This window comes from Panulirus ornatus, chromosome 14 (assembly GCF_036320965.1).
Source record: "Panulirus ornatus isolate Po-2019 chromosome 14, ASM3632096v1, whole genome shotgun sequence".
In the NCBI taxonomy this organism is placed as follows: Eukaryota; Metazoa; Arthropoda; class Malacostraca; order Decapoda; family Palinuridae; genus Panulirus; species Panulirus ornatus.
In genome coordinates, this window is record NC_092237.1 from 38,097,492 (window position 1) to 38,118,239 (window position 20,748).

Here is a 20,748-nt window from a genome sequence, read left to right on the forward strand (position 1 = left end):
AGAAGAAAAATTAAAAATTAAACGGGGAAAAAACTAAAATTTTGGGGGGAGACATGGGGATTAGGGTGAATCCCCTGGGCGAGAAGAAAGATCATGAGGGGAAAGTTTTTTGGGAGCAGCTGAATGAAGTGGTTGGGGGTTTTTTTATCCCAAAAGACCGGGTTTTTTGTGAGGGTAATTTAAATGAAAAAGGTGAGAAATGTGGAAGGATGGGTTTGGTTTACAGGTTGTTGTGTGAAAAAGGAAGGTGAAATCTTGAAATTTTTTATGTGCTGGAAAAAGGATGGTGTTGGGGAATAAAAGGGTTTTTAAAAAGCGAGATTATATAAGTATACGTATAAAAGTGGGAGGTGGCCAGACAGCGTTTTGATTACTTTTAATTGACAGGCGCGCAAAAGGAGGATTTTTGGATGTTAATGGGGAGGGCAATGGGGGGATGTCTGTCGTTTTCTTGGGGGAAAGGTGAAGATTTGTGGGGGTTTTCAAAAAAGAAGAGAGAATGTTAGGGGGAAGAGGGTGGTGAGAGTAAGTGAGCTTGGGAAGGAGACTTGCGTGAGGAAGTACCAGGAGGGACTGAGTACAGAATGGAAAAAGGTGAGAACAAAGGAGGAAAGGGGAGTGGGGGAGGAATTGGATGTATTTAGTGAAGGAGTGATGGCTTGCGCAAAAGATGCTTGTGGCATGAGAAGCATGTGAGGTGTGTCGATTAGAGAGGGTAGTGAGTGGTGGGATGAAGAAGTAAGATTATTAGTGAAAGAGAAGAGAGAGTCATTTGGACGATTTTTGCAGGAAAAAAATGCAAATGAGTCGGAGATGTATAAAAGAAAGAGACAGGAGGTCAAGAGAATGATGCAAGAGGTGAAATAGAGGGGAAATGACAGTTGGGGTGAGAGAGTATCATTAAATTTTAGGGAGAATGAAAAGATGTTTTGGAAGGAGGTAAATAAAGTGCGTAAGACAAGGTAGTAAATGGGAACTTTAGTGAAGGGGGCAAATGGGGAGGTGATAACAAGTAGTGTTGATTTGAGAAGGAGATGGAGTGAGTATTTTGAAGGTTTGTTGAATGTGTTTGATGATAGAGTGGTAGATATAGGGTGTTTTGGTCGAGGTGGTGTGTAAAGTTAGAAGGTTAGGGAAAATGATTTGGTAAAGAGAGAAGAGGTAGTGGGAGCTTTGCGGAAGATGAAAGCCGGCAAGGCAGCAGCTTTGGATGGTATTGCAGTTGAATTTATTAAAAAAGGGGGTGACTGTATATATGTATATATATATATATATATATATATATATATATATATATATATATATATATATATATATATATATATATAGATATATATATATATATATATATATATATATATATATATATATATATATATATATATATATATATATATATATATATATATATATATATATATATATATATATATATATATATATTTCTTTCTTTTCTTTCAAACTATTCGCCATTTCACGCATTAGCGAGGTAGCGTTAAGAACAGAGAATTGGGCCTTTAAGGGAATACCCTCATCTGGCCCAATTCTCTGTTCCTTCTTTTGGAAAATAAAAAAAAAAAAAACGAGAGGGGAGGATTTCCAGCCCCCCGCTCCCTCCCCTTTTAGTCGCCTTCTACGACACGCAGGGAATACGTGGGAAGTATTCTTTCTCCCCTATCCCCAGGGATATATACACACAGGGTGCCCCCCAAAAATGTACTCACATATGTTGATATGTATGTATATGTGCGTATGTGGGCACTTATGTGGATATATACATGCTGTCCCCAAAAAAACGCACTCGCTCCCTGACACCCTACAACTCATTGATTTTTATATATATATATATATATATATATATATATATATATATATATATATATATATATATATATATATATATATATATATATATATATATATGTATATATATTTCTTTTTTTTTATTGCTTTGTCGCTGTCTCCCGCGTTTGCGAGGTAGCGCAAGGAAACAGACTAAAGAAATGGCCCAACCCACCCCCATACACATGTATATACATACACGTCCTCACACGCAAATATACATACCTACACAACTCTCCAATGTGTACCCCAGACGCTTCACATGCCCTGATTCAATCCACTGACAACGCGTCAACCCCGGTATACCACATCGATCCAATTTACTTATTCCTTGCCCTCCTTTCACCCTCCTGCATGTTCAGGCCCCGATCACGCAAAATCTTTTTCACTCCATCTTTCCACCTCCAATTTGGTCTCCCACTTCTCCTCGTTCCCTCCACCTCCGACACATATATCCTCTTGGTCAATCTTTCCTCACTCATTCTCTCCATGTGCCCAAACTATTTCAAAACACCCTCTTCTGCCCTCTCAACCACGCTCTTTTTATTTCCAACCATCTCTCTTACCCTTACATTACATAGTCGATCAAACGACCTCACACGACACATTGTCCTCAAACATCTCATTTCCAGCACATCCACCTTCCTGCGCACAACTCTATCCATAACGCACGCCTCGCAACCATACAACATTTTTGGAACCACTATTCCTTCAAACATACCCATTTTTGCTTTCCGAGATAATGTTCTCGACTTCCACACATTCTTCAAGGCTCCCAGGATTTTCGCCCCCTCCCCCACCCTATGATTCACCTCCGCTTCCATGGTGCCATCCGCTGCCAGATCCAGTCCCAGATATCTAAAACACTTTATTTCCTCCAGTTTTTTCCATTCAAACTTACCTCCCAATTGACTTGACCCTCAACCCTACTGTACCTAATAACCTTGCTCTTATTTACCTTTACTCTTAACTTTCTTCTTTCACACACTTTACCAAACTCAGTCACCATATATATTTTTATATATATATATATATATATATATATATATATATATATATATATATATATATATACATATATATATATATATATATATATATATATATATATATATATATATATATATATATATATATATTATTTTTTTTTTCTTTATACTTTGTCGCTGTCTCCCGCGTTTGCGAGGTAGCGCAAGGAAACAGACGAAAGAAATGGCCCAACCCCCCCCATACACATGTATATACATACGTCCACACACGCAAATATACATACCTACACAGCTTTCCATGGTTTACCCCAGATGCTTCACATGTCTTGATTCAATCCACTGACAGCACGTCAACCCCGGTATACCACATCGCTCCAATTCACTCTATTCCTTGCCCTCCTTTCACCCTCCTGCATGTTCAGGCCCCGATCACACAAAATCTTTTTCACTCCATCTTTCCACCTCCAATTTGGTCTCCCTCTTCTCCTCGTTCCCTCCACCTCCGACACATATATCCTCTTGGTCAACCTTTCCTCACTCATTCTCTCCATGTGCCCAAACCATTTCAAAACACCCTCTTCTGCTCTCTCAACCACGCTCTTTTTATTTCCACACATATCTCTTACCCTTACGTTACTTACTCGATGAAACCACCTCACACCACACATTGTCCTCAGACATCTCATTTCCAGCACATCCATCCTCCTGCGCACAACTCTATCCATAGCCCACGCCTCGCAACCATACAACATTGTTGGAACCACTATTCCTTCAAACATACCCATTTTTGCTTTCCGAGATAATGTTCTCGACTTCCATACATTCTTCAAGGCTCCCAGAATTTTCGCCCCCTCCCCCACCCTATGATCCACTTCCGCTTCCATGGTTCCATCCGCTGCCAGATCCACTCCCAGATATCTAAAACACTTCACTTCCTCCAGTTTTTCTCCATTCAAACTCACCTCCCAATTGACTTGACCCTCAACCCTACTGTACCTAATAACCTTGCTCTTATTCACACACATATATATATATATATATATATATATATATATATATATATATATATATATATATATATATATATATATATATATATATATATATATATATATATATAAATATATATATATATATATATATATAAATATATATATATATATATATATATATATATATATATATATATATATATATATATATATATATATATATATATATATATATATATATATATATATTATCCCTGGGGATAGGGGATTAAGAATACTTCCCACGTATTCCCTGCGTGTCGTAGAAGGCGACTAAAAGGGGAGGGAGCGGGGGGCTGGAAATCCTCCCCTCCCGGTTTTTTTTTTTTTTTTCAATTTTCCAAAAGAAGGAACAGAGAATTGGGCCAGGTGAGGGTATTCCCTCAAAGGCCCAGTCCTCTGTTCTTAACGCTACCTCGCTAATGCGGGAAATGGCGAATAGTTTGAAAGAAAATATATATATATATATATATATATATATATATATATATATATATATATATATATATATATATATATATATATATATATATATATATGTATATATATATATATATATATACTAAAGAAACTTGTGCCTCTGTAGTTTCTGCACTGAAATTTATCCCCTTTGCCTTTTTGCAATGGCACTATGCATGCCTTCCGCCAATACTCTGGCACCTCACTATGATCCATATGTACACTGAATATCCTTACCAATCAATTTACAACACAGCCACCTTATTTTGATAAATTTCATGGTAATACCATCTAAACGCGCCGCCTTGCTGGCTTTCATCTTCCGCAAAGCTTTCACCACGTCTTATCTCTTCACCAAACCATTCTCCCTAACCCCTCTCATTCCGCACAACACCCAACCGAAGCACCCTACGCGTGCCACTCTGTCATGAAACACATTCAACAAACTTTCAAAATACTCACTCCATCTCCCCTATCATTTCATCAGTACTTGTTATTACCTCCTCACTTACCCCTTCACCGATGTTCCCATTTGTTCTCTTGTCTTACACACTTTGTATACCTCCTTCCAAAACACGTTATTCTCCCTGAAATTTAATGATATTCTCTCACCTCGAGTGTCATTTGCCCTCTTTTTCACTTCTTACACCTTTCTCTTCACCTCTTGCCTCTCCCAGTCATTTGCACTGCGACCCTGCAAGTATCGTCCAACGCCTCTCTCTTCCCTTTCACTAATAGCCTTCCTTCTTCATTCCATCACTCACTACCCTTGCTAATCTGCCCACCTCTCACCTTTCTCATGCCACATGCATCTTTTGCGCAAGCCATCATTGCTTCCCATCCTATTCCCCAGCCACTCCCTTCACGTCATCTGCTGTCACCTTTTGCCATTCTTAACTCAATCTCCCCTGGTGCTTCCTCACAAAGTCTCCTTCCGGTCACCCATTATAACTCTGGTAACCCATGACGCTCTTGGTGACTCATGAAACTTATGATGACCCGTGACTCATCCTGGGGACGAATGACGCTTCTAGTGACTCAATATGCTTCCGGGAACACAAGATACTACTAAAGAAATATCAAGTTCCTGGTGGCCAATAACATTTCTGGTGGCATTACTTTAATGGTGACCCAGTAAGTTCTAGTAACCCATGGCGCTCCTGGTAACCTATGACACATCTTGTAGTCTCTAACTTCCATAGTCAAAACGTTGCTAGTGAACCGCAAAACTTCTTGTGACTCCAACCACTTCTTGTTAAACCTTTAAGGTATTATGTTAAACTGTGACCCCCAATTGAACATGTATGTTGCTCATTATAATCTTTGACTCTCATGTTGATTCTTCTTGCATATTGGTCCCGTGTGACCTCTGACATCCACGATGATCCTTCAAAATTCGGTGGCTCGTAACGGTTATGGTGGCCCATTATACTTATGATGACTCGTACGATGGCAGTGGGACCTGGTGTGTGAGCGGCGGGCACTGTACCCGACCACACAGTCAGCAGTACAGGTGGGCAGACTCATTGGCGCCATCATCTCCAGCTACCTCCTTGACAGGTAAGTTGTTCGGTAGGTTATTGCTATTTACATTTCTTCAAACTCGTCCAAAAAGTTCTATATAATTTTTTTTCCATTATACGTAACCTCCGTTCTCCGTGTTAGCGAGGTAGCGCAAGGAAACAGACGAAGAATGGTCCAACCCACCCACATACACATGTATATGCATAAACGCCCACTGACGCACATATACATACCTATACATTTCAACGTGTACATACATGCACAAACATACATATATACACATGTACATATCCATACTTGCTGCCTTCATCAATTTCCGTCGCCACCCTGCCTCACACGAATAAGCATCCATCCCCCTCTCCTCCTCCAGCAAGGCAGCGCCAGGAACAGACAACAAAGGCCACATTCGTTCACACTCAGTCTCCAGCTGTCATGTGTAATGCACCGAAACCACAGCTCCCTTTCCACATTCAGGCACCACAGACCATTCCACGTATTACCCAAGAAGCTTCACATACCCTGGTTAAATCCATGGACAGTACGTCCACCCAGGCATACAACATCGTACCAATTTACATTATTCCTTACACGCCTTTAATCCTCCTGTATGTTCAGGCCACGGTACCTCAAAATCTTTTTTACTCCATCATTCCACCTCCAATCTGCTCTCCCGCTTCTCCTTCTTTCCTAAACCTCTAACAGATATATCCTCTTTGTGAATCTTTCCTCACTCATTCTCTCCATGTGTCCAAACCATTTCAACATACTCTCTTCTGCTCTTTCAACCACACTCATTTCATTACCATACATCTCTCTTACCCTTTCATTACTTACTCTATCAAACCACCTCACACCACATATTGTCCTTAAACATTTCATTTCCAACACATCCACCCTCCTCCGCACAACCCCATCTATGGCCCCTGCCTCGCAACCATATAACATTGTTGAAACCAATATTCCTTTAAGCATACCCATTTTTGCTCTCCGAGATAACGTTCTCGCCTTCCACGCATTCTTCAACGCTCCCAGAACCTTTGCTCCCTCCCCCACCCTATGACTCACTTCCGCTTCCATTGTTACATCCGCTGCCAAATCCACTCCCAGAAATCTAAAACACATCACTTCCTCCAGTTTTTCTCCATTCAAATTTACCTCCCAATTGATTTGTCCCTCAACCCTACTGTACCTAATAACCTTGCTCTTATTCACATCTCCTCCTAGCTTTCTTATTTCACGCACTGTTCCAAACTCAGTCACCAGGTTCTGTAGTTTCTCACTGGAATCAGCCACCAGCGCTGTATCATCAGCAGACAACAGCACATATTCACACATATACATAGACATAGAAAGTCATATACATATATGCACTTGTACATATCCATACTTGCTTGTCCTCGTCTATTCCTGGCACTACCCCGCCTCATAGGAAACAGTATCGCTACCCCTTGCTTCAGCGAGATAGCCTCAGGAAAACAGACAAAAAAGGCCACATTCGTTCACACTAAGTCTTTAGCTGTCATATGTAATACACCGAAACCAAAGCCCCCATATTATTCCACGGTTTACCCCAAACGTTTCACATGCCATTGTTCAGTCTGTTGACAGCACGTCGACCCCGGTATACCACATCGTTCTAATTCACTCTGTTCCTTGCACGCCACTCACGGTCCTTTATGTTTAGGTCCCGATCGCTGAGAAATCCTTTTCACTCTATCCTTCCACCACCAATTTGTTCTCCCGCTTCTCTTTAGTTCCTCCATCTCTGACATATATATCCTCTTTGTCAATCTTTCTTCACTCATTCTCTCTATATGACCACATCATTTCGAAACAATCTCTTCTGCTCTCTCAACCACACTCATCTAATTACCACATATCTCTCTTACCCTTTCATTACTTACTCGAATAAACCACCTCACACCACATATTGTCCTCAAACATTTCATTTCCAACACATCCACCCTCCTCCGCACAAACCCGTCCATAACCCGCAACCATATGATGTTGTTGGAGCTGCTATTCCTTCCAACATACCCATTTTTGCTCTCCGAGATAACGATCTCACTTTCTACACATTCTTCATCGCACCCAGAATATTCACCCCCTCCCCCACCCAGTAACTCACTCGCGTTTCCATTGTTCAATTCAATGCGAAGTCCACTCCAAGATATCTAAAACACTTTGCTTTCTAAAATTTTTCTCCATTTAAACTTAATAACCTAATAAGCTTGCTCTTATTCACATTTACTTTCAACTTTCTCCTTTCACACTCTTTTCCAAACTCAGTCACCAACTTCTGCAGTTCCTTACTTGAATCAGCCACCAGCGCTGTATCACACACGAACAACAACTGACTCACTTCCCAAGCCCTGACATCCACAACAGACTGCATACCGCTCCTCTCTTCAAAACTCTTGCTTTCACTTCCCAACCCACCCCATTCATAAACAAAATAAACAACCATAAGGACATCACAAACCCCTGTCGCAGAATTGGAGGACTGTGTGACAGAGAGTATGAAAGTAAAGTCTAGATTGATGTGGGTATAACTGAAAGTTGATGGAGAGAGATGGGTGATTATTGGTGCTTATGCACCTGGTCATGGGGAGACAGATCATGAGAGGCATGTGTTTTGGGAGCAGCTAAGTGTGTCAGCAGCTTTGGTGCACGAGACCGGGTTATAGTGAAATGTGATTTTAATGGAAAGATGAGTAGGGTATAAATGGTGTACATGGGATATTCAGTGTTACAAATGAAAATGGTGAAGGGCTCGTGGATTTGTGTGCTGAAAAAAGACTGGCGATTAGGAATACTTGGTTTAAAAAAGATAGATATACATAAGTATACGTATATGAGTAGGAGAGATGGTCAAAGGGCATTACTGGATAGCGTGTTAATGATAGGCATGTAAAAGAGAGACTTTTGGAAGTTCATGTGCTGAGATCGGCAGCAGGTAGGATGTCTGATCACAATCTTGTGTAGGCGAAGGTGAAGATTTGTAGAGATTTTCAGAAGGGAAAATGTTGGGGAGAAGAGAGTGGTGAGAGTAAGTGAGCTTGGAGAGATTTGTATGAGTATGCACCAGAAGAGATTGAATGTAGAATGGCAAAAGGTGAGAGGAAATGACGTGAGGGTGTAGGTGAGTATTGGGAGGTCTTTAGGGAAGCAGTGATGGCATGTGCAAAAGATGCATGTGGCATGAGAAAGGTGGGCAGATCAGAAAGGGCAGTGAGTGATGGGAGGAAGAAGCAAAATTGTTAGTAAAAGAAAAAAGAGAGGCGTTTGGACGATACTTACAAGGAAAGAGTGCAAATGACTAGAAAATGTATTAAGAAAAGCCGCATGAGATGAAAAGGAAGGTGCACAAGCTGAAAAAAGGGCTAATGAGAGTTAAGTTCAGAGAGCATCAATAAACTTTATTGAGAATAAAAAGATATTTTCGAAGGAGGTGAATAATGAGCGTTAGACCACAGAACAAATGGGGGAAGTGATAAGAGGTAGTGACGAAGTAAGAAGGAGATGGAGTGGCTATTTTCAAAGTCTGTTGAATGTTTTTAATGATAGGGGAGCAGATGTAGGGTGTATTTATCGGGATGGTGGGAGAAGTGGGAGGGGTATGGAAAATTGTTTGGTTAAGAGAGAAGAAGTGGTAAAAACCGTACGGAAGATGAAATCCAGCAAGGCGGCGGGCTTGGATGGTATTGTATTTGAATATATTAAGAAAGGGGATGACTGTGTTGTTGATTAGTTGGTAAGGATATTCAATGGATGTATGGATCATATATGTACGGTGAAGTGCCTGATGAATGAAGGAATGCACATATAGTGCCATTGAACAAGGGCAAAGGGATATAGATAGGTTTTATATATACAAAGCCATAAATTTGTTGAGTATCATTGGAATATTATATGGGAGGGTATTGATCGATAGGGTGAAGGCACGTACAGAGCATCAGATCGTGGAAGAACAGTATACTTTCAGAAGTAGTAGATGTGTGGATCAAGAGTTTCTTTTGAAGTATGTGTGCGGAAAATACTTAAAAGAAAGATGAATTTGCATCATTTATATATCTGGAAAAGGCATATGATAGAGTTGATAAGAATACTTTATGGGATGTTTTAAAAGTATATTGTGTGGGAGGTAAGTTGCTAGAAGCAGCGATGCAAGACATATTATTGTTGCTGAAGGGATGTTTGATCATTATCTAGTGGAGACGAAGGTAAAGATTTGTAGAGGATTTCAGAAAAGAAGAGAGTATGTTCGGGTGAAGAGAGTTGTGAGAGTAAGTGAGCTTGGAAAGGAGACTTGTGTGAGGAGGTACCAGGAGAGTCTGAGTAAAAATGGAAAACGGCGAGAACAAAGGGCGTAAGGGGAGTGGGGAAAGAATGGAATGTATTTAGGGAAGTATTGATGGTTTGCACAAAAGATGCTTGTGGCATGAGAAAGGTGGGAGGTGGGCAGATTAGAAAGGGTAGTGAGTGGTGGGATGAAGAAGTAATATTATTAGTGAAGGAGAAGAGAGAGGCATTTGGGTGATTCTTGCAGGGAAATAGTGCAAATGACTGGGAGATGTATATCAAGAGGCAAGAGGTCAAGAGAAAGGTGCAAGAATGAAAAATGAGCAAATGAGAGTTGGGGTGAGAGAGTATCATTGAATTTTATGGAAAATAAAAAGATGTTTCGGAAGGAAGTACATAAAGTGCGTAAAACAAGAGAACAAATGGATAATCGGTGAAGGGCCGTGTGGACGTGTATGTATATACATACGTATGTGGGTGAGCTGGGCATTCTTTCGTCTGTTTGTTTGCGCTACCTCGCTAACGCGCGAGACAGCGATAAAGTATAATATATATATATATATATATATATATATATATATATATATATATATATATATATATATATATATATATATATATATATATATATTCCTATGAGTCCACGGGGAAAATGAAACACGAAAAGTTCCCAAGTGCACTTTCGTGTAATAATCACATCATCAGGGGAGACACAAGACAGAAATATAACAGTCAGTTTATATGCATCGAAGAGACGAAGCTAGGACGCCATTTGGTAAATATGTGATTAATCAATCACATATTTTGGTAAATATGTTCCCCAGAACTTTTTAAAGGGGAAGTAAATGTTTATAGTTGTGTTACTGGAGTGATAGTTTTCATGCATGGTGTTTTGACAAGAAAATAGTGAAGTTGGAGAAAAATGTAGCTTAGACATTGAAGCTTATTGATTCAGTGGTGAAATTGATGAGAACTGCTATTGACGTTTGTGTGAATAAATTGTACATTTCCTTTTCCATAGCCAGAGGTTGATCCATTATGTGACGTTCATTTTTTTTTCATTCTTTTCAAGCTAAAAGTTTGTTTTCTAAATTGTTTCTTACATTTTTCATATGTATATGTATGTGTGTGTGTGTGTGTGTGTGTGTATGTGCGTATGTGTGTGTATGTGTGTGTGTGTGTGTGTGTGTGTGTATGTATATGTATATTATCCCTGGGGATAGGGGTGAAAGAATACTTCCCACGTATTCCTCGCGTGTCGTAGAAAGCGACTAGAGGGGACGGGAGCGGGGGGCCAGAAATCCTCCCCTCCTTGTATTAACTTTCTAAAATGGGAAACAGAAGAAGGAGTCACGCGGGGAGTGCTCATCCTCCTCGAAGGCTCAGAGTGGGGTGCCTAAATGTGTGTGGATGTAACCAAGATGTAAAAAAAGGAGAGATAGGTAGTATGTTTGAGGAAAGGAACCTGGATGTTTTGGCTCTGAGTGAAACGAAACTCAAGGGTAAAGGGGAAGAGTGGTTTGGAAATGTCTGGGGAGTGAAGTCAGGGGTTAGTGAGAGGACAAGAGCAAGGGAAGGAGTAGCAATACTCCTGAAACAGGAGTTGTGGGAGTATGTGATAGAATGTAAGAAAGTAAATTCTCGATTAATATGGGTAAAATTGAAAGTTGATGGAGAGAGGTGGGTGATTATTGGTGCATATGCACCTGGGCATGAGAGGAAAGATCATGAGAGGCAAGTGTTTTGGGAGCAGCTAAATGAGTGTGTTAGCGGTTTTGATGCACGAGACCGGGTTATAGTGATGGGTGATTTGAATGCAAAGGTGAGTAATGTGGCAGTTGAGGGAATAATTGGTATGCATGGGGTGTTCAGTGTTGTAAATGGAAATGGTGAAGAGCTTGTAGATTTATGTGCTGAAAAAGGACTGATGATTGGGAATACCTGGTTTAAAAAGCGAGATATACATAAGTATACCTATGTAAGTAGGAGAGATGGCCAGAGAGCGTTATTGGATTACGTGTTAATTGACAGGCGTGCGAAAGAGAGACTTTTGGATGTCAATGTGCTGAGAGGTGCAACTGGAGGGATGTCTGATCATTATCTTGTGGAGGCTAAGGTGAAGATTAGTATGGGTTTTCAGAAAAGAAGAGTGAATGTTGGGGTGAAGGTGGTGAGAGTAAGTGAGCTTGGGAAGGAGACCTGTGTGAGGAAGTATCAGGAGAGACTGTGTACAGAATGGAAAAAGGTGAGATCAATGGAAGTAAGGGGAGTGGGGGAGGAATGGGATGTATTTAGGGAATCAGTGATGGATTGCGCAAAAGATGCTTGTGGCATGAGAAGAGTGGGAGGTGGGCTGTTTAGAAAGGGTAGTGAGTGGTGGGATGAAGAAGTAAGAGTATTAGTGAAAGAGAAGAGAGAGGCATTTGGACGATTTTTGCAGGGAAAAAATGCAATTGAGTGGGAGAAGTATAAAAGAAAGAGACAAGAGGTCAAGAGAAAGGTGCAAGAGGTGAAAAAAAGGGCAAATGAGAGTTGGGGTGAGAGACTATCAGTAAATTTTAGGGAGAATAAAAAGATGTTCTGGAAGGAGGTAAATAGGGTGCGTAAGACAAGGGAGCAAATGGGAACTTCAGTGAAGGGCGTAAATGGGGAGGTGATAACAAGTAGTGGTGATGTGAGAAGGAGATGGAATGAGTATTTTGAAGGTTTGTTGAATGTGTCTGATGACAGAGTGGCAGATATAGGGTGTTTGGGTCGAGTTGGTGTGCAAAGTGAGAGGGTTAGGGAAAATGATTTGGTAAACAGAGAAGAGGTAGTAAAAGCTTTGCGGAAGATGAAAGCCGGCAAGGCAGCAGGTTTGGATGGTATTGCAGTGGAATTTATAAAAAAAGGGGGTGACTGTATTGTTGACTGGTTGGTAAGGTTATTCAATGTATGTATGACTCATGGTGAGGTGCCTGAGGATTGGCGGAATGCGTGCATAGTGCCATTGTACAAAGGCAAAGGGGATAAGAGTGAGTGCTCAAATTACAGAGGTATAAGTTTGTTGAGTATTCCTGGTAAATTATATGGGAGGGTATTGATTGAGAGGGTGAAGGCATGTACAGAGCATCAGATTGGGGAGGAGCAGTGTGGTTTCAGAAGTGGTAGAGGATGTGTGGATCAGGTGTTTGCTTTGAAGAATGTATGTGAGAAATACTTAGAAAAGCAAATAGATTTGTATGTAGCATTTATGGATCTGGAGAAGGCATATGATAGAGTTGATAGAGATGCTCTGTGGAAGGTATTAAGAATATATGGTGTGGGAGGCAAGTTGTTAGAAGCAGTGAAAAGTTTTTATCGAGGATGTAAGGCATGTGTACGTGTAGGAAGAGAGGAAAGTGATTGGTTCTCAGTGAATGTAGGTTTGCGGCAGGGGTGTGTGATGTCTCCATGGTTGTTTAATTTGTTTATGGATGGGGTTGTTAGGGAGGTAAATGCAAGAGTTTTGGAAAGAGGGGCAAGTATGAAGTCTGTTGGGGATGAGAGAGCTTGGGAAGTGAGTCAGTTGTTGTTCGCTGATGATACAGCGCTGGTGGCGGATTCATGTGAGAAACTGCAGAAGCTGGTGACGGAGTTTGGTAAAGTGTGTGGAAGAAGAAAGTTAAGAGTAAATGTGAATAAGAGCAAGGTTATTAGGTACAGTAGGGTTGAGGGTCAAGTCAATTGGGAGGTGAGTTTGAATGGAGAAAAACTGGAGGAAGTGAAGTGTTTTAGATATCTGGGAGTGTATCTGTCAGCGGATGGAACCATGGAAGCGGAAGTGGATCATAGGGTGGGGGAGGGGGCGAAAATTTTGGGAGCCTTGAAAAATGTGTGGAAGTCGAGAACATTATCCCGGAAAGCAAAAATGGGTATGTTTGAAGGAATAGTGGTTCCAACAATGTTGTATGGTTGCGAGGCGTGGGCTATGGATAGAGTTGTGCGCAGGAGGATGGATGTGCTGGAAATGAGATGTTTGAGGACAATGTGTGGTGTGAGGTGGTTTGATCGAGTAAGTAACGTAAGGGTAAGAGAGATGTGTGGAAATAAAAAGAGCGTGGTTGAGAGAGCAGAAGAGGGTGTTTTGAAGTGGTTTGGGCACATGGAGAGAATGAGTGAGGAAAGATTGACCAAGAGGATATATGTGTCGGAGGTGGAGGGAACGAGGAGAAGAGGGAGACCAAATTGGAGGTGGAAAGATGGAGTGAAAAGGATTTTGTGTGATCGGGGCCTGAACATGCAGGAGGGTGAAAGGAGGGCAAGGAATAGAGTGAATTGGAGCGATGTGGTATACAGGGGTTGACGTGCTGTCAGTGGATTGAATCAAGGCATGTGAAGCGTCCGGGGTAAACCATGGAAAGCTGTGTAGGTATGTATATTTGCGTGTGTGGACGTGTGTATGTACATGTGTATGGGGAGGGGTTGGGCCATTTCTTTCGTCTGTTTCCTTGCGCTACCTCGCAAACGCGGGAGACAGCGACGAGGTATAAAAAAAAAAAGAAAAATATATATATATATATATATATATATATATATATATATATATATATATATATATATATATATATATATATATATATATCGCTGGGGATAGGGGAGAAAGAATACTTCCCACGCATTCCTCGGGTGCCGTAGAAGGCGACTAAAGGGGACGGGAGCGGGGGGCAAGAAATCCTCCCATCCTTGTATTTAACTTTCTAAAAGGGAAAACAGAAGAAGGAGTCCCGCGGGGAGTGCTCATCCTCCTCGAAGGCTCAGATTGGGGTGTCTAAATGTGTGTGGATGTAACCAAAATGAGAAAAAAGGAGAGATAGGTAGTATGTTTGAGGAAAAGAACCTGGATGTTTTGGCTCTGATTGAAACGAAGCTCAAGGGTAAAGAGGAAGAGTGGTTTGGGAATGTCTTGGGAGTAAAGTCAGGGGTTAGTGAGAGGACAAGAGCAAGGGAGGGAGTAGCACTACTCCTGAAACAGGGTTTGTGGGAGTATGTGATAGAGTGTAAGAAAGTAAATTCTAGATTGATATGAGTAAAACTGAAAGTTGATGGAGAGAGATGGGTGATTATTGGTGCATATGCACCTGGGCATGAGAAGAAAGATTATGAGAGGCAAGTGTTTTGGAAGCAGCTGAATGAGTGTGTTAGTGGCTTTGATGCACAAGACCGGGTAATAGTAATGGGTGATTTGAATGCGAAGGTGAGTAATGTGGCAGGTGAGGGAATAATTGGTATACATGGGGTGTTCAGTGTTGTAAATAGAAATGGTGAAGAGCTTGTAGATTTATGTGCTGAAAAAGGAGTGGTGATTGGGAATACCTGGTTTAAAAAGCGAGATATACATAAGTATACGTATGTAAGTAGGAGAGATGGCCAGAGAGTGTTATTGGATTACGTGTTAAATGATTGGCGCGCGAAAGAGAGACTTTTGGATGTTAATGTGCTGAGAGGTGCAACTGGAGGGATGTATGATCATTATCTTGTGGAAGCGAAGGTGAAGATTTGTATGGGTTTTCAGAAAAGAAGAGAGAATGTTGGGGTGAAAAGAGGGGTGAAAGTAAGTGAGCTTGGGAAGGAGACTGGTGTGAGGAAGTACCAGGAGGGACTGAGTACAGAATGGAAAAAGGTGAGAACAAAGGAGGTAAGGGGAGTGGGGAGGAATGGATGTATTTAGGGAAGCAGTGATGGCTTGCGCAAAAGAAGTTTGTGGTAATAGAAGCGTGGGAGGTGGGCTGATTAGAAAGGGTAAGAGAGAGGCAGTTGGACGATTTTTGCAGGGAAAAAATGCAAATGAGTGGAAGATGTATAAAAGAAAGAGGCAGGAGGTCAAGAGAAAGGTGCAAGAGGTGAAATGAGGGCAAATGAGAGTTGGAGTGAGAGAGTATCATTAAATTTTATGGAGCATAAAAAGATGTTTTGGAAGGAGGTAAATAAAGTGCGTAAGACAAGGGAGCAAATGGGAACTTCAGTGAAGGGGGCTAATGGGGAGGTGATAACAAGAAGTGGTGATGTGAGAAGGAGATGGAGTGAGTATTTTGAAGGTTTATTGAATGTGTTTGATGATAGAGTGGCAGATATAGGGTGTTTTGATCGAGGTGGTGTGCAAAGTGAGAGCGTTAGGGAAAATGATTTGGTAAACAGAGAAGCGGTAGCAAAAGCTTTGAGGAAGATGAAAGCCGGCAAGGCAGCAGGTTTGGATGGTATTGCAGTGGAATTTATTAAGAAAGGGTGTGACTGTATTGTTGACTGGTTTGTAAGGTTATTTAATGTATGTATGATTCATAGTGAGGTGCCTGAGAATTGGCGGAATGCTTCCATAGTGCAATTGTACAAAGGCAAAGGGGATAAGAGTGAATGCTCAAATTACAGAGGTATATGTTTGTTAAGTATTCTTGGAAAATTATATTGAAGGGTATTGATTGAGAGGGTGAAGGCATGTACAGAGCATCAGATTGGGGAAGAGCAGTGTGGATAGAGTTGATAGAGATGCTCTGTGGAAGGTATTAAGAATATATGGTGTGGTAGGCAAGTTGTTGGAACAAGTGAAAGTTTTTATCGAGGATGTAAGGCATGTGCACGTGTAGGAAGAGAGGAAAGTGATTGGTTCTCAGTGAATGTAGTTTTACGGCAGGGGTGTGTGATGTCTCCATGGTTGTTTAATTTGTTTATGGATGGGGTTGTTAGGGAGGTGAATGCAAGAGTTTTGGAAAGAGGGGCAAGTATGAAGTCTGTTGTGGATGAGAGAGCTTGGGAAGTGAGTCAGTTGTTGTTCGCTGATGATACAGCGCTGGTGGCTGATTCATGTGAGAAACTTCAGAAGCTGGTGACTAAGTTTGGTAAATTGTGTGAAAGAAGAAAGTTAAGAGTAAATGTGAATAAGAGCAAGGTTATTAGGTACAGTAGGGTTGAGGGTCAAGTCAATTAGGAGGTAAGTTTGAATGAAGAAAAACTGGAGGAAGTAAAGTGTTTTAGATGTCTGGGAGTGGATCTGGCAGCGGATGGAACCATGGAAGCGGAAGTGAATCATAGTGTGGGGAAGGGGGCGAAAATTCTGGGAGCCTTTAAGAATGTTTGGAAGTCGAGAACATTATCTCGGAAAGCAAAAATGGGTATGTTTGAAGGAAGAGTGGTTCCAACAATGGTGTATGGCTGCGAGGCGTAAGCTATCGATAGAGTTGTGCGCAGGAGGGTGGATGTGCTGGAAATGAGATGTTTGAGGACAATATGTGGTGCGAGGTGGTTTGATCGAGTAAGTAATGTAAGGGTAAGAGAGATGTGTGGAAATAAAAAGAGTGTGGTTGAGAGAGCAGAAGAGGGTGTTTTGAAATGGTTCGGTCACATGGAGAGAATGAGTGAGGAATGATTGACGAAGTGGATATATGTGTCAGAAGTGGAGGGAACGAGGAGAAGTGGGAGACCAAATAGGAGGTGGAAAGATGGAGTGCAAAAGATTTTTAGTGATCGGGGCCTGAACATGCAGGAGGGTGAAAGGCGTACAAGGAATAAAGTGAATTGGAACGATGTGGTATACCGTGGTTGACGTGCTGTCAGTGGATTGAACTAGGGCATGTGAAACGTCTAGGGTAAAGCATGGAAATTTTTGTGGGGCCTGGATGTGGAAAGGGAGCTATGGTTTCGGTGCATTATTACATGACAGCTAGAGACTGAGTGTGAACGAATGCGGCCTTTGTTGTCTTTTCGTAGCGCTACCTCGCACACATGAGGGGGGATGGGGTTGTTATTCCATATGTGGCGAGGTGACGATGGAATGAATAAGGGCAGACAGTATGAATTATGTACATGTGGATATATGTATATGTCTCTGTGTGTATATATATGTGTATATTGAGATGTATAGGTATGTATATTTGCGTGTGTGGACGTGGATGTATATACATGTGTACGTGGGTGGGTTGGGCCATTCTTTCGTCTTTTTCCTTGCGCTACCTCGTTAACGCGGGAGACAGCGACAGAGTAAATATATAATATATATATATATATATATATATATATATATATATATATATATATATATATATATATATATATATATATATATATTCTTTTTCTTTTTTTTTTTGCTTTGTCGCTGTCTCCCGCCTTTGCGAGGTAGCGCAAGGAAACAGACGAAAGAAATGGCCCAACCCACCCCCATACACATGTATATACATAAGTCCACACACGCAAATATACATACCTACACAGCTTTCCATGGTTTACCCCAGACGCTTCACACGCCCTGATTCAATCCACTGACAGCACGTCAACCCTGGTATACCACATCGCTCCAATTCACTCTATTCCTTGCCCTCCTTTCACCCTCCTGCATGTTCAGGCCCCGATCACACAAAGTCTTTTTCACTCCATCTTTCCACCTCCAATTTGGTCTCCTACTTCTCCTCGTTCCCTCCACATCCGACACATATATCCTCTTGGTCAATCTTTCCTCACTCATTCTCTCCATGTGACCAAACCATTTCAAAACACCCTCTTCTGCTCTCTCAACCACGCTCTTTTTATGTCCACACATCTCTCTTACCCTTACGTTACTTACTCGATCAAACCACCTCACACCACACATTGTCCTCAAACATCTCACCTCCAGCACATCCATCCTCCTGCGCACAACTCTATCCATAGTCCACGCCTCGCAACCATACAACATTGTTGGAACCACTATTCCTTCAAACATACCCATTTTTGCTTTCCGAGATAATGTTCTCGACTTCCACACATTCTTCAAGGCTCCCAGAATTTTCGCCCCCTCCCCCACCCTATGATCCACTTCCGCTTCCATGGTTCCATCCGCTGCCAGATCCACTCCCAGATATCTAAAACACTTCACTTCCTCCAGTTTTTCTCCATTCAAACTCACCTCCCAATTGACTTGACCCTCAACCCTACTGTACCTAATAACCTTGCTCTTATTCACATTTACTCTTAACTTTCTTCTTTCACACACGTTACCAAACTCAGTCACCAGCTTCTGCAGTTTCTCACATGAATCAGCCACCAGCGCTGTATCATCAGCGAACAACAACTGACTCACTTCCCAAGCTCTCTCATCCCCAACAGACTTCATACTTGCCCCTCTTTCCAAAACTCTTGCATTCACCTCCCTAACAACCCCATCCATAAACAAATTAAACAACCATGGAAACATCACACACCCCTGCCGCAAACCTACATTCACTGAGAACCAATCACTTTCCTCTCTTCCTACACGTACACATTCCTTACATCCTCGATAAAAACTTTTCACTGCTTCTAACAACTTGCCTCCCACACCATATATTCTTAATACCTTCCACAGAGCATCTCTATCAACTCTATCATATGCCTTCTCCAGATCCATAAATGCTACATACAAATCCATTTGCTTTTCTAAGTATTTCTCACATACATTCTTCAAAGCAAACACCTGATCCACACATCCTCTACCACTTCTGAAACCAAACTGCTCTTCCCCAATCTGATCCCCAATCTGATGCTCTGTACATTCCTTCACCCTCTCAATCAATACCCTCCCATATAATTTGCCAGGAATACTCAACAAACTTATACCTCTGTAATTTGAGCACTCACTCTTATCCCCTTTGCCTTTGTACAATGGCACTATGCACGCATTCCGCCAATCCTCAGGCACCTCACCATGAGTCATATATATATTGAATAACCTTAACAACCAGTCAACAATACAGTCACCCCTTTTTTTAATAGAGTCCACTGCAATACCATCCAAACCTGCTGCCTTGCCGGCTTTCATCTTCCGCAAAGCTTTTACTACCTCTTCTCTGTTTACCAAATCATTTTCCCTAACCCTCTCACTTTGCACCTCCCCATTTGCGCCCTTCACTGAAGTTCCCATTTGCTCACTTGTCTTACTCACTTTATTTACCTCCTTCCAGAACATCTTTTTTTTTCTCCCTAAAATTTAATGATACTCTCTCACCCCAACTCTCATTTGCCCTCTTTTTCACCTCTTGCACCTTTCTCTTGACCTCCTGTCTCTATCTTTTATACATCTCCCACTCAATTGCATTTTTTCCCTGCAAAAATCGTCCAAATGCCTCTCTCTTCTCTTTCACTAATACTCTTACTTCTTCATCCCACCACTCACTACCCTTTCTAATCAACCCACCTCCCACTCTTCTCATGCCACAAGCATCTTTTGCGCAATCCATCACTGATTCCCTAAATACATCCCATACCTCCCCCACTCCCCTTACTTCCATTGTTCTCACCTTTTTCCATTCTGTACTCAGTCTCTCCTGGTACTTCCTCACACAGTCTCCTTCCCAAGCTCACTTACTCTCACCACCCTCTTCACCCCGATATTCACTCTTCTTTTCTGAAAACCCATACAAATCTTCACCTTAGCCTCCACAAGATAATGATCAGACATCCCTCCATTTGCATCTCTCAGCACATTAACATCCAAAAGTATCTCTTTCGCGTGCCTGTCAATTAACATGTAATCCAATAACGCTCTCTGGCCATCTCTCCTACTTACATACGTATACTTATGTATATCTCCCTTTTTAAACCAGGTATTCCCAATCAGCAGTCCTTTTTCAGCACATAAA

General features: G+C 41.4%; 1 protein-coding gene across 1 annotated transcript in view; it reads left to right on the top strand.

Annotated features, from left to right (window-relative positions):
* LOC139753528 (solute carrier family 22 member 13-like) overlaps positions 1 to 20,748 on the top strand; it is a 280,737-nt gene that overhangs the window by 114,094 nt on the left and 145,895 nt on the right. The window contains exon 5 of the mRNA XM_071670175.1: positions 5,778 to 5,881. Coding sequence (XP_071526276.1) covers positions 5,778 to 5,881 — 104 coding nt within the window. The remainder of the gene's footprint in view (positions 1 to 5,777; positions 5,882 to 20,748) is intronic.